The sequence below is a fragment of the Cloeon dipterum genome, chromosome 4, assembly GCF_949628265.1.
Source record: "Cloeon dipterum chromosome 4, ieCloDipt1.1, whole genome shotgun sequence".
Taxonomy (NCBI): Eukaryota; Metazoa; Arthropoda; class Insecta; order Ephemeroptera; family Baetidae; genus Cloeon; species Cloeon dipterum.
The window spans coordinates 3507269-3525938 of NC_088789.1; the positions used below are offsets into that span (position 1 = coordinate 3507269).

At 39.5% G+C, this 18670-nt stretch overlaps 2 protein-coding genes across 2 annotated transcripts; both read left to right on the forward strand.

Annotated features, from left to right (window-relative positions):
- The first annotated feature begins 6177 nt into the window (after nucleotides 1-6177).
- On the forward strand, nucleotides 6178-12369 carry LOC135942806 (proton-coupled amino acid transporter-like protein CG1139). The gene is made up of 10 exons (XM_065489124.1): nucleotides 6178-6308; nucleotides 8323-8391; nucleotides 9395-9550; nucleotides 9720-9870; nucleotides 9977-10098; nucleotides 10169-10253; nucleotides 10386-10664; nucleotides 10859-11037; nucleotides 11101-11276; nucleotides 11647-12369. The coding sequence occupies exons 1-10, from the start codon at nucleotides 6178-6180 to the stop codon at nucleotides 11892-11894; spliced, it is 1596 nt and encodes a 531-aa protein (XP_065345196.1). The 3' UTR covers nucleotides 11895-12369.
- A 335-nt stretch (nucleotides 12370-12704) lies between these two features.
- LOC135942807 (proton-coupled amino acid transporter-like protein CG1139) lies at nucleotides 12705-17183 on the forward strand. Its single transcript, XM_065489125.1, has 10 exons — nucleotides 12705-13021; nucleotides 14496-14576; nucleotides 14631-14723; nucleotides 15131-15281; nucleotides 15343-15464; nucleotides 15936-16020; nucleotides 16079-16354; nucleotides 16414-16592; nucleotides 16644-16819; nucleotides 16875-17183. The coding sequence occupies exons 2-10, from the start codon at nucleotides 14518-14520 to the stop codon at nucleotides 17123-17125; spliced, it is 1392 nt and encodes a 463-aa protein (XP_065345197.1). The 5' UTR covers nucleotides 12705-13021; nucleotides 14496-14517; the 3' UTR covers nucleotides 17126-17183.
- The last annotated feature ends 1487 nt before the right edge of the window (nucleotides 17184-18670 follow it).

Here is an 18670-nt window from a genome sequence, read left to right on the forward strand (position 1 = left end):
GTAGCATTAAATGCAGGTTGCTTTTGTTTGTGAAAATGATAATGTGTAAGAGGAAACAAACAAGCAGTGTTTATTTTTTAGATATTTAAATTATATTGAGAAAAACTTACGTAAAACGGTGAAAACAGGTCAAAATAACAATTGTCGGTTTTTATTGTTATGAGGCAAAAGAAAAAGAAGGTCATTGAAAAGTTATGAATGAATAAATCCAAATTGAATATAAATCAAGTTCAGGGATTGCTTTGTTTTATAGGCCACTAGGAAAACTTTAACTTTATTAAAGTAGAGCATTTTACAGTCCGATAATTTGATACGTTTTGCATTTTTACTATAACAAGTAGTTCATCGAGTTAATTGTTTGTGAAATTTAGCAATTAAGAAATCAAGACCAAGGAACAGTTAAATTTCAGATTTATCCAAATTTTTCGAAAAATTAGACGGTTTGTCAATGAATTTTCACTTGATTTTGATCTCTCTCGTTGTGATCTATCCAATAATGCGCGAATTATGATCTAAATTTCCTTTCTGGCAAAATAAAACATGATTTCCAATAATGAGACCGTGCTCGCTGCTTTTTCTGAGCCGATGATTTTCTCAAAAATTAAAACGGAAACCTGGGAATTTTTTTTAGCATTTTCCTAGTTTTAAGATATTAATATTACAAGTAGAAGTAACAAATTTTCAAACACTTCCTGTCAAAATTCACTTTAATGTCATTGAAATTAATTAATTAACAATTTTATACTTGACAGCGCGTATTGATTATATATATGGTTAAAGGCTAAACAAAGAGTTAAATATTGACTTAACTGTAATTACTTTAAAATTAGGTAAAAATAACGACTTCGTTGACTTACAATTTAGGGATTTTGTGATAAAATAATACATTAAATATTATTTCTAACCAAATTAAATAAGGACGTTTTTCCCAATTCAATGGACAAGGGGATGTCGAAACAAAAAAGAAAAGAATGTAAGCTATTCATGCTAATTATGTCAATTGCAATCTTGTGCCCCTTCCCCTGGAAAGTTCCCACGTATTTTATGTCGACAGTGATATCTAAATGTTGTTGTCAAGTCCAAGTTCGAAGCTTCCCACCTATGAGCGCACGTGGGTGGCCGGCCCATTGGCAAGGCTAGAGCAAATAAATTTAAAATGTGATTGACTTTGATGGGACGGAAAATTAATATTCGCTCCCCTTCTTCTACCTTTTGAAAAGCGCTGCTCATGCAGATCGGCCGCGAAGACCTTCAAGGCAGTTACGCCCATATTTTAGTGAATAAATTAGGCAAATTTCCGCCTGCCGCCGCTGCCTCTAATCTATTCTGCCGAAAGAATGCAGCGTACGCTGAGAGGTGAAATCAAAAACACACGTACCCTGCCCGCGCGGCGTCGAGTACGCGATTTTCCAATTTGCATCTCGTCGCAATTGGGATTGAGGTTACAAGTACCCGGCCGCGCGAGCAGATGTTTCAACAATCGCACACTCGCGTCTGCGACACGCGGAATGGATATGCCTCTTGTTTGCTCATTAAAGAGTCGTTTGCACAGTCTCCGATTCTGCAAATATTGTGTTTGGCCTGCGCAAATAATGATGCGAGCCGGAAAAAATATATTGATGAGCTGTGAAAAGACTTGTGTGTGTTCTGTGTTGTGTGGTAAGGCTTTCCTCAACACAGAATAAGTAATGCTTTTTCGGAATAAAACACATCCTGTAGATTAATAATTCCATGAAAACTTGGAAATTGCAAGTTTCATTCAGTCTAGGACAAAATTAAAACGAGTACGTGGGTTATCAAATGATCTTTAAATATGTGTCGTGTTACTTTCACTTGTTGCATTGCAAATTAAATATCATAACGTCCTGGTGGCGGTAAATTTGCGCATCATTTAACAAATACACAAATTTTTAATGTCGAATGGATTGTTGCTATTTTCTTGCAACAAAGAAATTCGTGTTTGGTTGTTGAAAGTTGCGCAATTTCGCCGCTACCAGGACGATAATAAATAAAAAAGCGAACAATAAATAAAACCATAAATAAAAAAATGTTCAGAAGATGATATAAGCATTAACTAGTTATTTGGATAACAGTGTGGCTAGTTGAAATATTTTCTGAAAAAATGGTAGCGAATGAAATAAACTCATTTTTTCGTTTTCCCAAATAGCAATAACACGTGGAGTGAAAACTGAAGCCTAAAAAGCTGGCCTAATTTAATTAAGCAATTTCCACCGGATGCAAAGGGCAGAAGAAAAAAAGAACCGCGCTGATGCTGTTTCCAAATAATCTCATCAAGTATTCCCGGCCAGCAATGGGATGAAAAAGTGTGCCACGCGAGGTGCTATTTGGGCACGATTAGGGATTCAGAAGTGAGATCACCGCGGGTGGATATAAAAAAGCTATAAACGCGACTGCATTGTGTCGACAAATTCCGGCACGACCTTGAACCGTTGACAAAAGGCCTTTTGTATGCACCCGAAAGTGCATCAAGGCTGATTAAAATGCAGCGTGGCGTCACACGCTGCGCAAAAGCTCGGAAATTTGTCGAGTGCACACGCTGGGTCCGAATTTGAAAAGCGGGGTGACCGCCAGAAGGGCTCACTCACTTCACTTTGGAGGATCGCCTCATCCATTGTATGCATATCACACGACAACAGCGACGTGACCCACTTATTGACAACACAAGTCCGGCGTTTAGCGCTAAATTAACTAACAAAGTACGAGATGCCCGTCGACTGATTATTTGCATAATGGACCCTTTGCGAAACTTTGCCAATTATTTTCGAACAATGCGTCCTATCTGCAGAATTGTTGATTTAAATTTAAGTTCGTTTCAAAACAAGTCACCTAATAAATACATTAAAAAATATTGATGTAAATAAAAAAGTTTATAACAAGCTGACAAAACAATTTTGAATATGCTAGGTCAGAAAAAAAATAAAATTTAATTGATCGACCTAAGAATTTCCTGACACGAAATAAAACTACTCGAAGCAATACACTTACAAAAACGAAACCAACTGGCCAGAGATAAGCAGAAATCGCACGCCACCCTGCAGCATCTGCGAAAGATCAAAGTCGGGCTCGGTTGGCCCGGCGAACGACGAACGGGCCAAACCAGCAATATACTCCCCCCAAAATGTTGTGAAATGGAGAAAGCATATACATTGTTTGATTGAAATGCGAGACGTGAGCAAACAAAAGGGCGCGAGAGAGTTTTCTTATTCGTGCTACCCTTGATCTGCATGCCGGCGCCCCTGAACCACGACTGAAAATAGCTAGAGGGAGCGAGCACTCCAATATACAATGTTTGTGCCATTGACAAAATTATCCCGAGACATGGAAGGAAGGCATCAGCAGAAAAATGTGGATCAGCGAAACAGGTTACTGCACAACCCTTTTCACCGAGAGTGCGCACTCTTCCCTCTCCTCTCAAAATAAGCTTTTGCGTCGCATTTAATTCCTGGCGTCCTTTATTGTGAGAATATCCCTCTCGTTCCGTTTGGGAGCGACCAGAGCCTGCCTGCTGTTCAATGTTTTTCAAATTGCGTCTCAAGCAGTGGAGAGGAAATCCTGCCGAGTAATTAATCCCAAAGAGTAAAGAAGGGAGCATGCCCAAATTATCCTATGATTTGCTTCTACTTGTTAGCACCATGAGTTGGGCGAAAACAGACGAGATTAATAAGCACTCTTCTGGTTAAATAAAACTGTTTTATTATTCCATTCACTTTTTAACACGCTACACGGTTAATTACGAAATAAAAGCAAAGAGTTATCAAATCAAAGCAAATTTAAGTAAAAAATTACAAAATCATCATCAATATATGGCAAAAATTGTAAATTATTTGAGTTGCTATAATGGCTTCATAAAGCAAGGAATATTAGAGATTAGGATTTTGGCTTATTGTCGTGCCATAATCTCCTCAATCAGCACTATTGATAAATGAAAAATTGATCTCTTCAATTTGCAACTTAATCAAAAGAGTATTAAGCTTAAATAAAAACTCCGATATAGCTAATTTCTCGAAAATTTACACATCTTTTGACCATTATTTCACCGCAGATTTCGATTTTGATGTATTTTTATATTTATTTTTTTTAAATTTTGTGTATTTTGACGTATTCTAAATCGCATAACTGTGCAAATGTTGCGGATAAATGGTGAATTCCTTTCAAAGATATCTAACTAACGGTGAATACCTTATGACAGGGAGTTCTAGTTCGAAGAAGAGTATAAACAAGCTTCACAGCCACTTTCATTTATGAAACAATAATTGTTATACATTGTAACATTTCTATCATTACTTAAGCGGAGATAAAAACCAAATGAGTCTGACTCAAGCTGCAAAATTTCCAGTTAAGTGAACTGACCCAAAATTAAATTTTTTATTATCTGTTGTGCACGAAAATGGTGTTTAGTAAAATTATTGATTTGAATTGTTATATTTAGCTTTTGAATTTATGTTTTAACGTATTTAAAAAATACCTGTAAATATTTTGAATAAATGGAATAAAAATATTTTGAATTGAATTGAAAAGCAGAAAACTGTGCTGCCTGAGAAAAGTCAAACAGAACGATGCGAATGCTGAACGAAGGAGAAGACCATACTTTGGCATTTTTGGTGGAATATATAACCACAAATTGAGTGAAAAATCTGAGTGTTAAGGTGATGTTTGAATTTTTACAAAGCGTGAATAGATTAAAAATTAAAACTGACATTCACTCGCAAGGAAGAAAGATGGAAAATATAGATAAACAATTTTGTAACACGATCAAACGCTATATTGTAAGTTTGGTCTCGTGCATCTATATGAAGTCCAAATTTTCGATTAATTTACTAGGGAAGAAAGCAGGCTGTTCGAAAGATTGGCATGACATGTGTTGACAGTGAAATGCGCAAAGGATTTTATCACATCAGTAATATAATATTGGAGCGACGCGATGTGAGGCTGCTGCAGTCGGCAAAACCTGAGTCATGTTTCATTAGGAGAGAGCAAACTCGCCATATCTCTCTAGTTCTTGGGTGACATTGGTTATGACCAGCACTGCGTGCGAAATAATGCAGTGTATTCGATTTGGATTGAAAGTTCGAATTAAAGCTGTAGACTCGTTATAAAACAATGATACGCACGATCCATCAATTCGAGTCAAGTATAAATTAATATAAGATAACAAGAGTTTGCGCGTTAATTTTCAATTATTCCATCTCATTCAACTTACATTTTAGTTTATAGCAATTTTATTGGTAGTCTGTTTGTGGCGCCCAAATACTTCGGCGAAGGCCAATTTAATGCACTCCGACTGAGGCAGCTCATTGAAATCGAGTTTGTAAATATTTACCGTCGAAGCTCCAGATTTCAGTTTAGACGGTTCAAAGTGGCAACGTCACGCTGTTGCTCCGCCGACGGCGCTTAGCATTAGGCGAAAGACCGTTCTCGATAAAAATAGTTTGGCCGATTGCCATTGCCGAGAAAAAGCAGCCGTGTAGAACCAAACAATTGCTTTGATTTTTATTACCGCACCCTTAGCCAGGAATGCCCTAATTTGAAAAATATATACTGTGAGTTAAATTGTTTGCGATTTTTTCAGTTGGCCACACAGTTAATTTGTTTTAGGATTCTTACTTTTTCAAGAAAATCTTTGCCATCTTGATTGTTTGCGTTGCACCGCGAAGTAAACAAGGTATTATTTTTTTACTTCCTCATTAACATTCAAAACATGTTTTCACGAGTGGACAAGAAGAGGCAGCATAAATCGATTAAGCCCCGTCGGGGATGAGCGTTAATTCTATTTACCCAGGCTTCAGGTGCGATTAAATAGACGTGTGAATGGCTTGATTAAACAATTGATAAATATTCATTGCGCACACAGGGAGAAAGAGAGAAAAGTAAACAGAGCGCGCGCGAGAGAGAAAGAAAAACGGGCCGAGGTGTCGCACGAGAGGAGGGGCGTAAAGCGTGCGTCAAAGATGCCCCGGGCATTTGTGCGAAAAAAAATTCTAAATCGGCGAGCGTGTGATTGAGGCGAAAAGCGCGTTCGCCAAAAATCCCGCGGACCGATTTCCGAAGTGGTGAGACTCGAGCCGTCTGAACTTTGAGCCACGCTTCTCGCGCCGCGAGTCCCACCGCCGCTGGGCTCGAGCCAATGTTGTGTTCCCCCACCCCTCGCCGCGGGGCATGTGCGAGTTAGGGTCTAAGCCTGCCATGGCACTCTGCACACACACACCAGTGCCGAGCACCTACCCTAGCGCGTCGAGTGTGCCGCCCGCCGGACCCTTCGAGTCGTTTGTGGACACCAGTTTTGTCAGGTGAGCCCCTTGCAGCGCCCTCCCGAAAAGCATTTCGCGCCAAGACCCTGTCACGCCTGGCCTGCACGTGTTTCCCTTTTTCGCTTGTTTTTTGTTCTCCGCGACTTTGCACATTGTGGCTTCGGTGATTATTTTTTTCCGCCGCGTCCGCGACTTCCTCGCAAAGAGTGGGTTTATCGCTCGCGCGCGCACTGCCGGATCGAGCACACCGCCGCGGTGGCAACCTTGGCTCTGGTGGTGCATGCGTAATTTTCGGCATACAAATCTCGTCCTTTTCATAACAACACGGATTGCACTTTTTGATCTTCTGCAAGTGGCGAGTCACTGCGTTGTGGACGCCACCTCTTTTAATTTTGTGGAGTAAAAATCGATTTTCTATTAAAAGAATTAGATTAAAAATTGTGTCACCAGGGAAAATTTACCAACAAAACAAGTACAAATAAATAGAACAAGAAAGTTAAATTTGAAACTGAGAGAAACGTTAAAATGAATTAAATAGAGACACTTTTGGCGAACAGATTTGCAGCACAGCAATATAAATAGTGCTTAAGGACTAATGATATTAATAAAAACGAATTGGCAAACAGCAAAATGGTTGCTTATATTTGGACGCCTACCAGTAGATCCATTACAAAAGTGTCTGGCGAACTTGAAAAGTTTGCAACTAGAGATGCGAGCTGCACATCCTTTTCCCCTTCCACGCCACACTTTCCTATACCACTTGCAATTTTGTTGTAAGAACATTTCAAAATTACTTGAAACTGTAATTAAATGATATTAATGTTAATAACTGGTTCCCAAAGTTATCCAAAATACAATTTCCCAGTTTTACTCCACTGGTAATACGCTATATTTAGCAATAAAAAATTGGTAAAGAGCACAAAAATAATTTTTAAGGTGGAAGAATTTAAAAATTTAGCTGCAAATATAAAATTTTAAACCAGCAATAACTAGTAAATTTGCGGATATTATATAATACGTAGATTTTTTATGAACTTTGCTTTTAGCTCTAAGGTCATTGCTTTAGTTGTCTATTTATAACAAAAACATTTTTTTAAGATTAAAGCATTATATTTTTTGAATAATAATAATAATAATAAATAGCTCGTAAACAAAAGTTCATATACATGTTTATGTCGCACAGAGTAAAATAAAAAATGTCATAAGAAATCATTGGCAAGAAAGGGCATGCAAGACTTACATAGCATAAAATTTAAAAAATGATAAACAACAGGAGCTATCTCTCACCGCAACTAGCTTTGTCATGTTTTTATTTACATGAAATCACCATTTTTAAATTGAGGTAGTCTGTTGCTATTTTCTTAAATTCTTCTGACGGGGGAAAGCCAGAAAATCTTGATAGCAGTCCACTGTTTGTTAACTGGATTTGAACAGCAATTTCACAGGAGAAGTTTAAATCAGACCTGCAGAGTTGTTAATTTGAAATTGCATCATGCAGTTCTCCTCTAATTACTTATCAAACTAAATGTTACAAAGCTGCTGATTAAAAGGCTTGATTATGCGCTCCAATTGCGGATTATGCTTATTTGAGCAGAATAATGACAGCTATAGTGGGACTATTTCTTCATCGGCTCATTTTCCCGGTATTGTATTTACATATGACTAAAAGAGTAAACAACTAAATAAACAAGATCGAGCACCGGGAGCGCGATTTCTGAGGTTTATGCAGGAGTCAGCATCAGCATTCTTTACACACCTTGCACTTTCCTCCAATAACAAAGAATAAGAATGTTCGTGCAAAGTAAACACGCGTCTTGCAAAAGTGCAATCTCCTCGGCTTCAGTTTTCCCGTGCGCATGATGCGCCCCACTAGCTCATCCGATAATTACCTCTCGCTGCCTGCATTAATTAGAGGCCAGACCCCCCCGAAATCAATTTGGCGTTAGTGATTCGCCCATTAGCGCTAATCACACATGTCGTTTTACGACCTCCAGACTTCGCAATAAATCAGCAGCGCCCGTTTCTGACCACTGACACGTCCATTGTGTTGCAGAATCATGAGTCGCGTCGGAGCTTTGCCGGAAGGGAAGAGCAATCCAGCGTTTGCCACGTCGCCCAGTAGGTGAGTTGTTGCAAATTTTGCCATTTCGTCCGCCCGCCGAAAATGAAAACACATTAGGATGCTAAGTCCCCTTCGGCGGCCCGTTTTTGCAACGTCTGAAGGTTATGCAAACAGCGAGAGCAAATGGGTTTCGGGCGGCGCGAAGTGTCAAAAGTCACCCCTAATGGCGAGAGCGGCGCCCACTTGTGCTCCGAAAAAGACGCGGCCATACGTGCGCGTTTCATGCAGAACAGAAGAGTGCGAGGAGGAGGAGGCGGAGAAGAAAGGGAGGCAGGCACCACCTGTATTTAGAACGGCGACCGAGAGAGAAAGAAGATTTTTATTTTAACCGGTTTGAGCTCCACACTTTGGATCTGTGCCGAGCACGCGACTTCTTAAATTACTAAACAGTGGAGTGGCCGCTCGGATGGATGAGTCTTGTGAATAGAGCCGCGCGCGCGTCCCTTATCCCTGTCATTGCCCGTTTTTCGTGCGGACCCCGACCGGCTCTCAGCATCTCTCGCTGATTGTGCCCTGCCCGCGATGCCGACGGAATGCGAGCGAGCGAGTCAAGAGCCGCTCACATTGTGCACGCAGCGACTGCGTGCTTTTGTTGCTCTCCGCCGCCTAATGTAAATACAACGCAGCCACCCTAATTGACCACCACAATATCTAGGTTGGCCCGGCGATTTAAAACGAGGCGCGCGCGCCAACCGGGGCTTCCTTGGCGTTCGCACCCAAAGCGATTAACGAGAAAAGCAGGAATTTTGTTTCTTTTTTTCAAACTTAAACAAATCTGGGTTCATTGGCGTTCATCTCATCAGATCTTTAAATTCTCTTTCAAATCAGCACAACGAAAGCGTTTAAAAATTTACTTGTTATTTCGACAACACCACTTGCGAGCAAAACTTTTCCATTTTTTTTGCGGTGAATAAGTGCAAAAATACTTTCTTGAAGATCTAAACCAATTTTGGAACACAGCTGGCGTCGTCTCTTTGTAACTAAATCCGATTTTGTATTCCAGCGCCGAGCTTGGCAGTGCGGTGATCAATGTGCACCTGGTGTCTGTGAGCAGTAAAGTGCCCCTGGACGCGGGCAACCAGCAACTGGTGCAGAGCGAATTAGGTCCCAACTCCCATTATGACCCGTATCAACACCGCGACGTCAGACACCCTACTAAGTGAGTGAATGCATATTTTTGTTTGAATTGAGCTGGTCAAAAAGTAAAGGTGCATGGGCATGAATGTTTCTTCAAATATTAAACGAAATAAATAAAATGAAATTACGTTGATCTTTAAACTGTGCTGCTCGCGTACAAGTGAACTGATATTAATGAAACACATTTCCAGCAACACCGAGACAATGCTGCACCTGCTCAAGGGCAGTCTCGGCACGGGCATCCTGGCGATGCCGAATGCATTCAAAAACGCCGGCTGGATAATCGGTCTGTTCGGCACCCTGTTCATCGGCATCATTTGCACCTACTGCATCCACATGCTGGTAAGACTACTTTCATTTTTGCTGGCATCAAGGCAGTTTTTAGTTATGTTGTCCTCTGGACCAGTGCAAGGTGACGATAGGCAATAAATAACAAATTTGGTTTCAGGTGACGTGCGCGTACGCGCTGAGCGGGCGCAAAAAAGTCGCCAGCCTCAACTACCCGCAAACCTTTGAAGAGGCCCTCCGACAGGGACCTGGCATCCTGCCCAAATTGGCTCCGTACGCCGGGTATGATCACGCTCTTGCAGAGTGCGCACTGAGATGAACTAATAAAACTCTAATTCTCTGCTCCTCGCAGGCATTTTGTGAATCTGTTCCTATTTATTTACCAAACTGGCACATGCTGTGTCTACGTCGTGTTCGTCGCCTCAAATATCCAAAGTGTAAGTGTTGCGATTTTTCACCCGCTTGACTCGGTTGGCCAACTTTTTTATTCGCTTGACGCACACGCATTGGCAATCGTAGCAGCCAAAACGAAATTTAATATGTATTAAGAGAATTTTCTGAATTTTCAGGTCGTAAATTACCATACCCAAGTGAACACTGATGTGCAAATCTTCATGCTGTACATTCTGCTGCCTCTGATCCTTCTGAATTATGTCAGGAACCTCAAGTACCTCGCTCCGTTCTCGACTTTGGCGAATATAATCACCATCACCGGCTTCACCATCACCCTTTACTACATCCTGAGAGACGGACTGCCAGAAGCTGCCGACAGACACATGTTCGGAACGCTGGAGGGCATTCCGTTGTTCTTCGGCACGGTCCTCTTCGCTCTAGAGGCAATTGGAGTGGTAAGCAAAACTTACTGACTAGACCCGCCGCGAATCCCTTTAAGCTGTGCTAATTGGCGAAATATCAGCACGCAATACATATAAATCAGGTCTTTTGTCGCGAGCTGGACCGAAGCCAGAATCCTCCCCCAACTTCGCGGCGCCAGATTACTCACTCAGAGCCGCTGACCTAATTTCCGCGTCTGTCAACCTAGATTATGCCTCTGGAAAACAACATGAAGACGCCCGTCTCTTTCGGGGGCGCCACTGGGGTGCTCAACCGATCCATGGTCATCATCATCATTATCTACATGGGTCTCGGCTTCCTGGGATTTTTGCAGTACGGCGACCAGTCGGCTGGCTCCATCACCTTAAACTTGCCCGACACCGAAATGTAAGGGCTCCCCTCTGTTCACATCTCAGTGGGCCCACTAAACTCATTTCCGTGCATTTCCAGACTGGCCCAATCAGTGCAGCTGATGCTTGCCCTCGCTATTTTTATCACGTACGCCCTTCAGTGTTACGTTTCTATTGAGATCGTCTGGAACATTTATCTTTCGCCACACGTCAAGTCCAAGGGATACCGCATCACTTTCGAGTTTCTCGTCAGGACGCTGCTCGTCTTATTAACATGTGAGTATGGCAAAATTTGCGTCTTCAAAACGAGAAAAATATTTATCCGAAGCAGGGTTTAAAAATGATATTTTTGGTAAAATATTAAAAATAGTAGAGGAAGCGGTAATAATTTTTTATTGAGTCAGAGTAAGAGGCCCCTGCAAGTTAGCCTGCAAAACACGCGCGTCAAGCAGGTTGCCTATCAATCGAGGTTGTTTACAATCAAGCATGTGGTGACTCACGATTTCTTCAGACTCTTATTTTTTTATTACTACCGAAATCATTTCTCTAATAAAAATTTAATTTGATGGTACAACCGGTACAAAATAATTTCCATTTAACTGTAATTAAGTGAGTCAACTGAACCTTATGAAAATTTTGATTTCAGTTTTGCTGGCTGCAGCTGTGCCCAATCTGGAGCTTTTTATCTCGCTGTTCGGCGCTTTCTGCCTCAGCATCCTTGGCATTGTGTTGCCGACCGTGATTCAGATGGCCACGTTCGAGCAAGACAGGTCAGGTCTGCGCCTGGCCAAGAACACATTCTTGATTGTGTTCGGCCTCGTCGGTTTGGTCACCGGCACCTACATCAGTATTAAAGACATCATCCACGAGTTCTTCACGCATCATCCCCATTAAAAAGACAGTAATTCTGTGAATCTGTTTTGTTGTACATACTTTTAAGTAGTTGTTATTTTAAATTCTAAGCAAGCAATTTGTTTTCATCCAAAACCTAAAATAATTTTGTTGGGCATTGAGTGTCCCTCGCGAAATTGAACCATCTAGTAAAATTGCAATTGATTTGCGTGATAACGTGTCTGTTTCGTTTGTATAGTATAAATTTGTTTTTGGATCAGTTTGCACAATGTTAAATGATTTTTAAGACGATGAAAAGATGACAATTGGCATTTACGATAATGCCGGTTTGATATTTTTGTATCTATTAGTTTGAGCAATGTATGTGATTCAAAAGACATTATTGAATAACTTATTCTACTGTGTAGTCTATATGTACAAAAGAGCGCTGCGGCTGGAAGAAGCGTAACTATTTTTTGTCAAATGGAAAAGCTGAGCTAAGCGAATAAAAGATCAACGCTAAAAGACAATTCAACAACTTGAGTTTGTTCCAAAATTTCAATCTGACGATAAAAATGCGAGGTGAGTTCATTTATGACAATCACTGATAGGCAGCGAAAAATGTGCAATTAGTGATTGATTAGATAGGTATCCACGCGTGGTTGTGACAAGATGTAGAACTGATTGACTCGCGAGTACATGAAAAAATAATTACAGCGGCCTATCACCGATAAAAATGAAGGGAATTTTCTTTATTCCGATCTATGTAATTATGGAAAAAAAATCGTTCGATATAGCGAGGTGAAAGGTTGCGACTTCCACCGCAATGGTGCACAAATTATCAAGCAGGTGTTTGCAACGCCAGCCGCGATTGGGATATTCCACGTGCTGTGTTTGTTTGCATTTTCCATTATTATATGCACGACGCGGCCACAGCAGGATTATACATATATTCGAGAAAGCAAAGGACGCAGATAAAAACGTGAAGTGTCAACTACGACATGACCAATTTTAACGGACTGCGGGCACACGGGAGTCGTTTATCTCTTCGAGAGCTGACACACTGATGTAGACATTCTGTGCATCGTTAAATATTCTCTGATTCGAAGCAGAAGGAGCAACACCCTTTTCTGATTCGCACTACGATTGTTGGCATGCATCCTTGAGTCACCTGCAATTTGCTTTAAGTGGTAAGCTAAAATAGCATTGTGAAAGGTGTTGGTGAAGCGCTTGTTTTATATTGATTACTCAGAATGGAAAGAAATTTGCTTTAAATAACTGGCCATTGTAGAACAAATGAACGGCTTTTATAAAATTAATGTTCCTCATTTGATTTTAGAAATTTTGTTGGCAGTGAGGAGCATTTGATTTGATTTAGTTCTATTATAATACGTGCTCCTTTTTTTATAATCATTTTCTCCATTTTTGCATTATTTGATTTTTTTGTTAGTCAAAAGTATTGCGCTTAGGTCTATCGAATTTAGGAAATATTTGAAACTGTGCTTTTATTGCCATAAGCATAATTGAGATTAATCAGTTGTCGCACTAAACAGGATAGTAAACCTCACGCTGAAATGGGTATCGTTCAGTCAAAACATTTTGCATATATTTCATAAATATTTAATTGAAACAGCAGAAAGAGCAAAAATCGGTTTCTTTCCACTCAAGTGTAAAGATATTTCTGAAAAATAATCTTTGCATTTTTTTATTTAATTTGCTCTTTCATAAAAAGTACCGCTTAATATTGATTACAATTATTTTCACATAAAATTTTATATTAAAATTTGACGCTTTTAACCAACTCCCAAACGTCCTGATCTTAGATGTCTCAGCCACGAGATTTAAGGCGGCGGCTGGCGGGACCGGCTTAGCCGAATTTTTGCCCTGCGGTGGCGGCTAGCGCGGCGGAAAATATTTTAATCGCGAAGTTTGAGAGTACTTAATAGCCCGAAGAAACATTTTTCCATGGTCAAACATTTTTTTCTACTACACTTTTAATTTTCAACCCTTTTTTACCGGCGGCTGGCTGAGATCTCTACCCAATCTATTTAACTCTTTATTATTTTTTATTCTAAAATAAGGTAAATTTCACAGTATTGTAAATTATTCATCATTAGACAATGCTTAATATATTAGATGCAAGCACATAGTTAATTTGCATTGATAAGATTTTCGTTCATCCGCAGGATCAAAATATAATCCATCAAAATCTCTTTAATCTATTGAATGGCCTTCAAGAGAGATTTGTGCAAAGTCCATGAAAGATCTATCTTCAATGCTATTCCCTGATTTTATTGCATTGAAAGCTTTCCCCTCGTCGACTGTCATATCAATTCGCGATTGATTACTCATTGAATTCACTTCAAATATATGTAATTGTTACGAAACATGCGAAATCCCGATGCACGAAAATCAGTTGCAAAAGATTCATCAAGAATGAAGAAACAATAACAAAAATCCCACTGCTTCTGGTTCTCTTATCTTAATTAGATCGATCTCATTCACAGGGGTAATCGTGAATAGATAAAAATATGCGTATTTCCATTTCTATTCTGTTCGGGAAACGAAAAAATCAGACGCGACGTTCAAAGTGCAATTGGCAATACTATGTGTTAAGTACAGCCTCTTGTGTCTAAATAACTCTCAAGTTTTCACCTCTTGCAGATAAAAATCCTCTTGAAGAAACATGGAGTCTGCCGGCAAAGTGGAAAGTGGGTTGGAAAATCCAGCCTTTGTCCCAGACAGGTTTATTATTTTTATTTTTAAGTTATTTCAACTGATTTATAATGTTATTTGAAGCTCAAATGATCGGAAGAAGTCTCAAGGTGGAGGCAGCATCACTAGCGGGGATTATGAGCCTTACAGTCAGAGAGTCCTCACGCTGCCAACCACGTAAGGATTGATAACTGACGGTCGTGCATTTTGATCGCGTGTAATAATATTGGATTTTCCATTACTTCCCCTTAAAGTGAATTATTGATCTACAGACTAATCTCACACCTGTCATTCCATCGATCCAATTAATCAAATTTAAAGAAAGGTTTCTTTCTCTGCCACCGAAGGTGCAGGCTCTCTTAATTTATTTTTTAATCACATTTGGGTTGAAATGTCATTCAAAAGTGTAAATAGTATTAACTGTCTGTTTGTTTTTCTTAAGTTTGTTTGAAATCCTCTTGAAGCGTCTAACAAGTATTTATTTAACCAAAATTGTCATGACCGATAAGGCCGTTAACAAAAATGCACGACCTCTACTCAACAGATTTATTAGCATTTTTCTGAACTCGTGTCTAACTGCCTAGAAACCTGGAGACGCTGCTGCATCTGATAAAAGGGAGCATGGGCAGCGGAATTCTAGCCATGCCAAATGCATTCAAAAACGCGGGTTACGTGTTTGGCGCAGTGGCGACGATCGCCATCGGCGTGATTTGCACATACACCGTTCACCTCCTGGTACCATTGTTGTCGCACTCAATTAGAGCACGGGTGTTATTTAGCCAACCGGATATTGCAGGTGCAGAGCTCATACGCCCTTTGCAAGCGCCGGAAAGTGCCTAGTATGGGCTATCCAGAGACGATGGAAGCGGCGATGCGAGATGGACCGGGATACTTTCCCAAAATAGCTCCTTATGCCGAGTAATTAACACAATTTGACCAACAGTTTTTAATCTGGTGGAAATATTAACTAAATAACCTCAAAATGAAATTATTTTCTTTTAATAATTTGATGGACCAAAACTAGAGGTCTCAGCCGCGAGATTTAAGGCGGCTGGTGGGACCGGCTTAGCTGAATTGTTTGCCTGGCGGCAATTGGTAGCTGGCTGAGACCTCTAACCAAAACAATTATTTTTTCAGCCCATTAAAATAGGACCAAGTGCAAAAAGATAATCATTAAAATAATAATTTTTCACAAACATAATCTTGGTGAACACTAGAAAAGTATCGCTCTTTGAATACTAATAGAAAACCCAGAGTAACTTAAGAAAAAGATCAAAAGTGTCCTAAACGAAATCATTTTCAAATAAAATTTTGCAAAACTACATCCCCTTTAAGTTAAATCGGTTTGTTTCAAGCGAGTTCCATTAAAACATATAATTATATTTTTAGGTACATTGTGAATTTCTTCATATTCCTGTTCCAAGTCGGTACCTGCTGCGTTTATTTTGTCTTCATATCTTCCAACATACAAAGGGTATATCTGTCAATAAATATTTTAACAATAAAAAACATGAGTAACATCTACATAATAGGTTATGGGCGAGTACATCAACGAAATCGACGTTCGTCTGTACATGTGCATGATTTTTCTGCCCATTGCGCTGCTGAATTTGGTTCGGAAACTGAAATACTTGGCACCGTTTTCTGCTCTATCAAACTTTTTGATCGTCACCGGCGTCGCCATCACACTGTACTACATATTTCGCGATGGATTGCCGGATATTTCTCAACGAAACTGGATTGGAGAGGCTCGAGGAATACCGCTTTTCTTTGGAACAGTTTTGTTTGCACTTGAATGTATTGGAGTGGTACGTGTGATTTAAGCCAGTAGTAGATCACTTTCCTGATAAGTAAAACCCTTGCATAGATAATGCCGCTGGAGAACAATATGAAAACGCCAAAGTCGTTTGGCGGCCCCACCGGAGTTTTCAACCAAGCCATGCTGGTTATTATTTTCCTCTACACAAGTTTGGGTCTGTTCGGTTACTTGGAATACGGAGAAAAAATTGAGGGATCAATTACCCTCAACCTGCCAAATAATGAAATGTAAATTACCCTACTCAAATGAGACTGATATTCACAACTCTTTTATTTTAGATTGGCGCAAGTGGTTCAAATCATGATGGCAGTGGCTATTTTCCTGACATACCCTCTGCAATGTTACGTAGCTGTTGATATTCTTTGGAACACGTATTTGAGTCCTAAGGTGCAGAGCAAGAAGAGGAAACTCGCTGGAGAATACGGCGTCAGAACGGGAATCGTCCTTTTAACTTGTATAACCCAAAAGTTCAAACCCAACGCACGAATACTAATTATTGTCTATTACAGTTGGCTTGGCAGTTGCGATTCCAAACCTTGAATTGTTCATTTCGCTGGTCGGTGCTCTTGCTCTGAGCATGGTTGGAATTATTCTTCCACCTATCATCGCGATGGCAACTTTCGAGCACCAAAGAAGAGGATGGAGAATATACAAAAACATTGCGATTGTAATTTTCGGAATATTAGGAATGCTAACCGGCACGTACGTTAGCATTGTTGATATCGTTCACAGCTTGTCATCATCCTCATCGTCGTTGTAAATAAATTGTTACAGCTCTCTGCCTGATGAAATTAATAAATTATTGCTTCGTTCAGAGATTTGGTTATGTATGGTATGTCTAATGTAGAAGCCTTCAAGAGTGTCGTTTTTAATTAATATTTTGAGAGACAAATGTAAATTCCGTATATTCTACGCTAATAAGGATGCGAAAATATTTTTAAATAGAAAAAATTCAAAATAATGTTGCATTATATAATAAATCGACATTATTTCGGCTCATCTTTTTTTATTTTTAAACAATATGGAAGAACAGGTGGTTCATTTTCCAGGTGATATTATTTACATAAAAACTTTCCTTTAATTGAGATCATTTTCTCACGGAACATAAGCAAATATTTTATTCATATTTGGACTAATTACCTACTATATCTTAAAATTAAACAAAAGCAGATTTCTATGATGATCAGGCTTGTGTCAGAATTTTCCTATTCGCTTGATCCCAAATCAGGATCTCTCATAATCATTAAATTTCTTGACCAAAGAGCCGAAGTGGTCACCGCAGATTGTGCAGCGTCTTGAATTCCAATCGGCCGAGTCGAATGCGTCATGAATCAGTTTCAGAGTGGCACACTACCCGCTTTACAGAACTGTCAAGCGGCACGTTTCTTTCACCGAGTAAGGCGAGTATATCGCTGTTTCCAGAGTATCATTGTGTTGTTCATATGAGTCATACGAGTAAAAAATTAATTTACTCAATTTTAATCCCTACGGCCTAAAGTGATGTGATATTTTCATTTTTAAAAATTAAATGAACTATTACAATTTTCTACTAATTTGTATAAATTAAATAAATAAAGTATCACTAACAATAAGTAAAGTAAAATTGTTGCATTAAGTTACCATAATATTATTCTTAAGTCTATACTAAAACAGAAAATTTAAATATGCGGTAAACCAAACCACACAAACACATGACCACACATTTTTGGCCGATGAACTACTGATGTAAAAACGGGGACAAAAAATACAGAACTGAATCCCGTTGAGATATCAGGGTAGGTTTACCCTGACGGAAACTACCAAGAAGAGTTATGTGACAATAAATTAGTTTTCTTCAAAATGACTCAAAGGATAAGCGATTTAGGCGATTTAGGATTAGGAAACCAGTATTGTTGCGCGGAAAAGCTTGATAAGATTTACCTAAAATACATTATCACTACGCCTCCTTTCCTACATTTTCTGATACTCCATAAGAACAAATACTACAATGAATATCAGCCTGAAATATTTTTGACGCTCTGACGAAGAAGTAAAAACATTAAACTATTTCCTTGCGACACGTCTATCAGCACGAGTTACTTGCACAATAATATTTACAACTGCCACGAAAGGATATATAAGACTCAAGTGAAGAACTATGGAGCTTCCAAACGCCGTTGGACCACAGAGAGCTTCAACTCATGTAGCGTAGAGGAAACAACAGGAAAGAAGAGCGATATGGTACTTCCTAGCAGTGATCTGGCCTTGGAACAGGTATGATTTGCTTTAGAAGGTTTATAAGAGTTCCTTAATATTTAAATCTCAT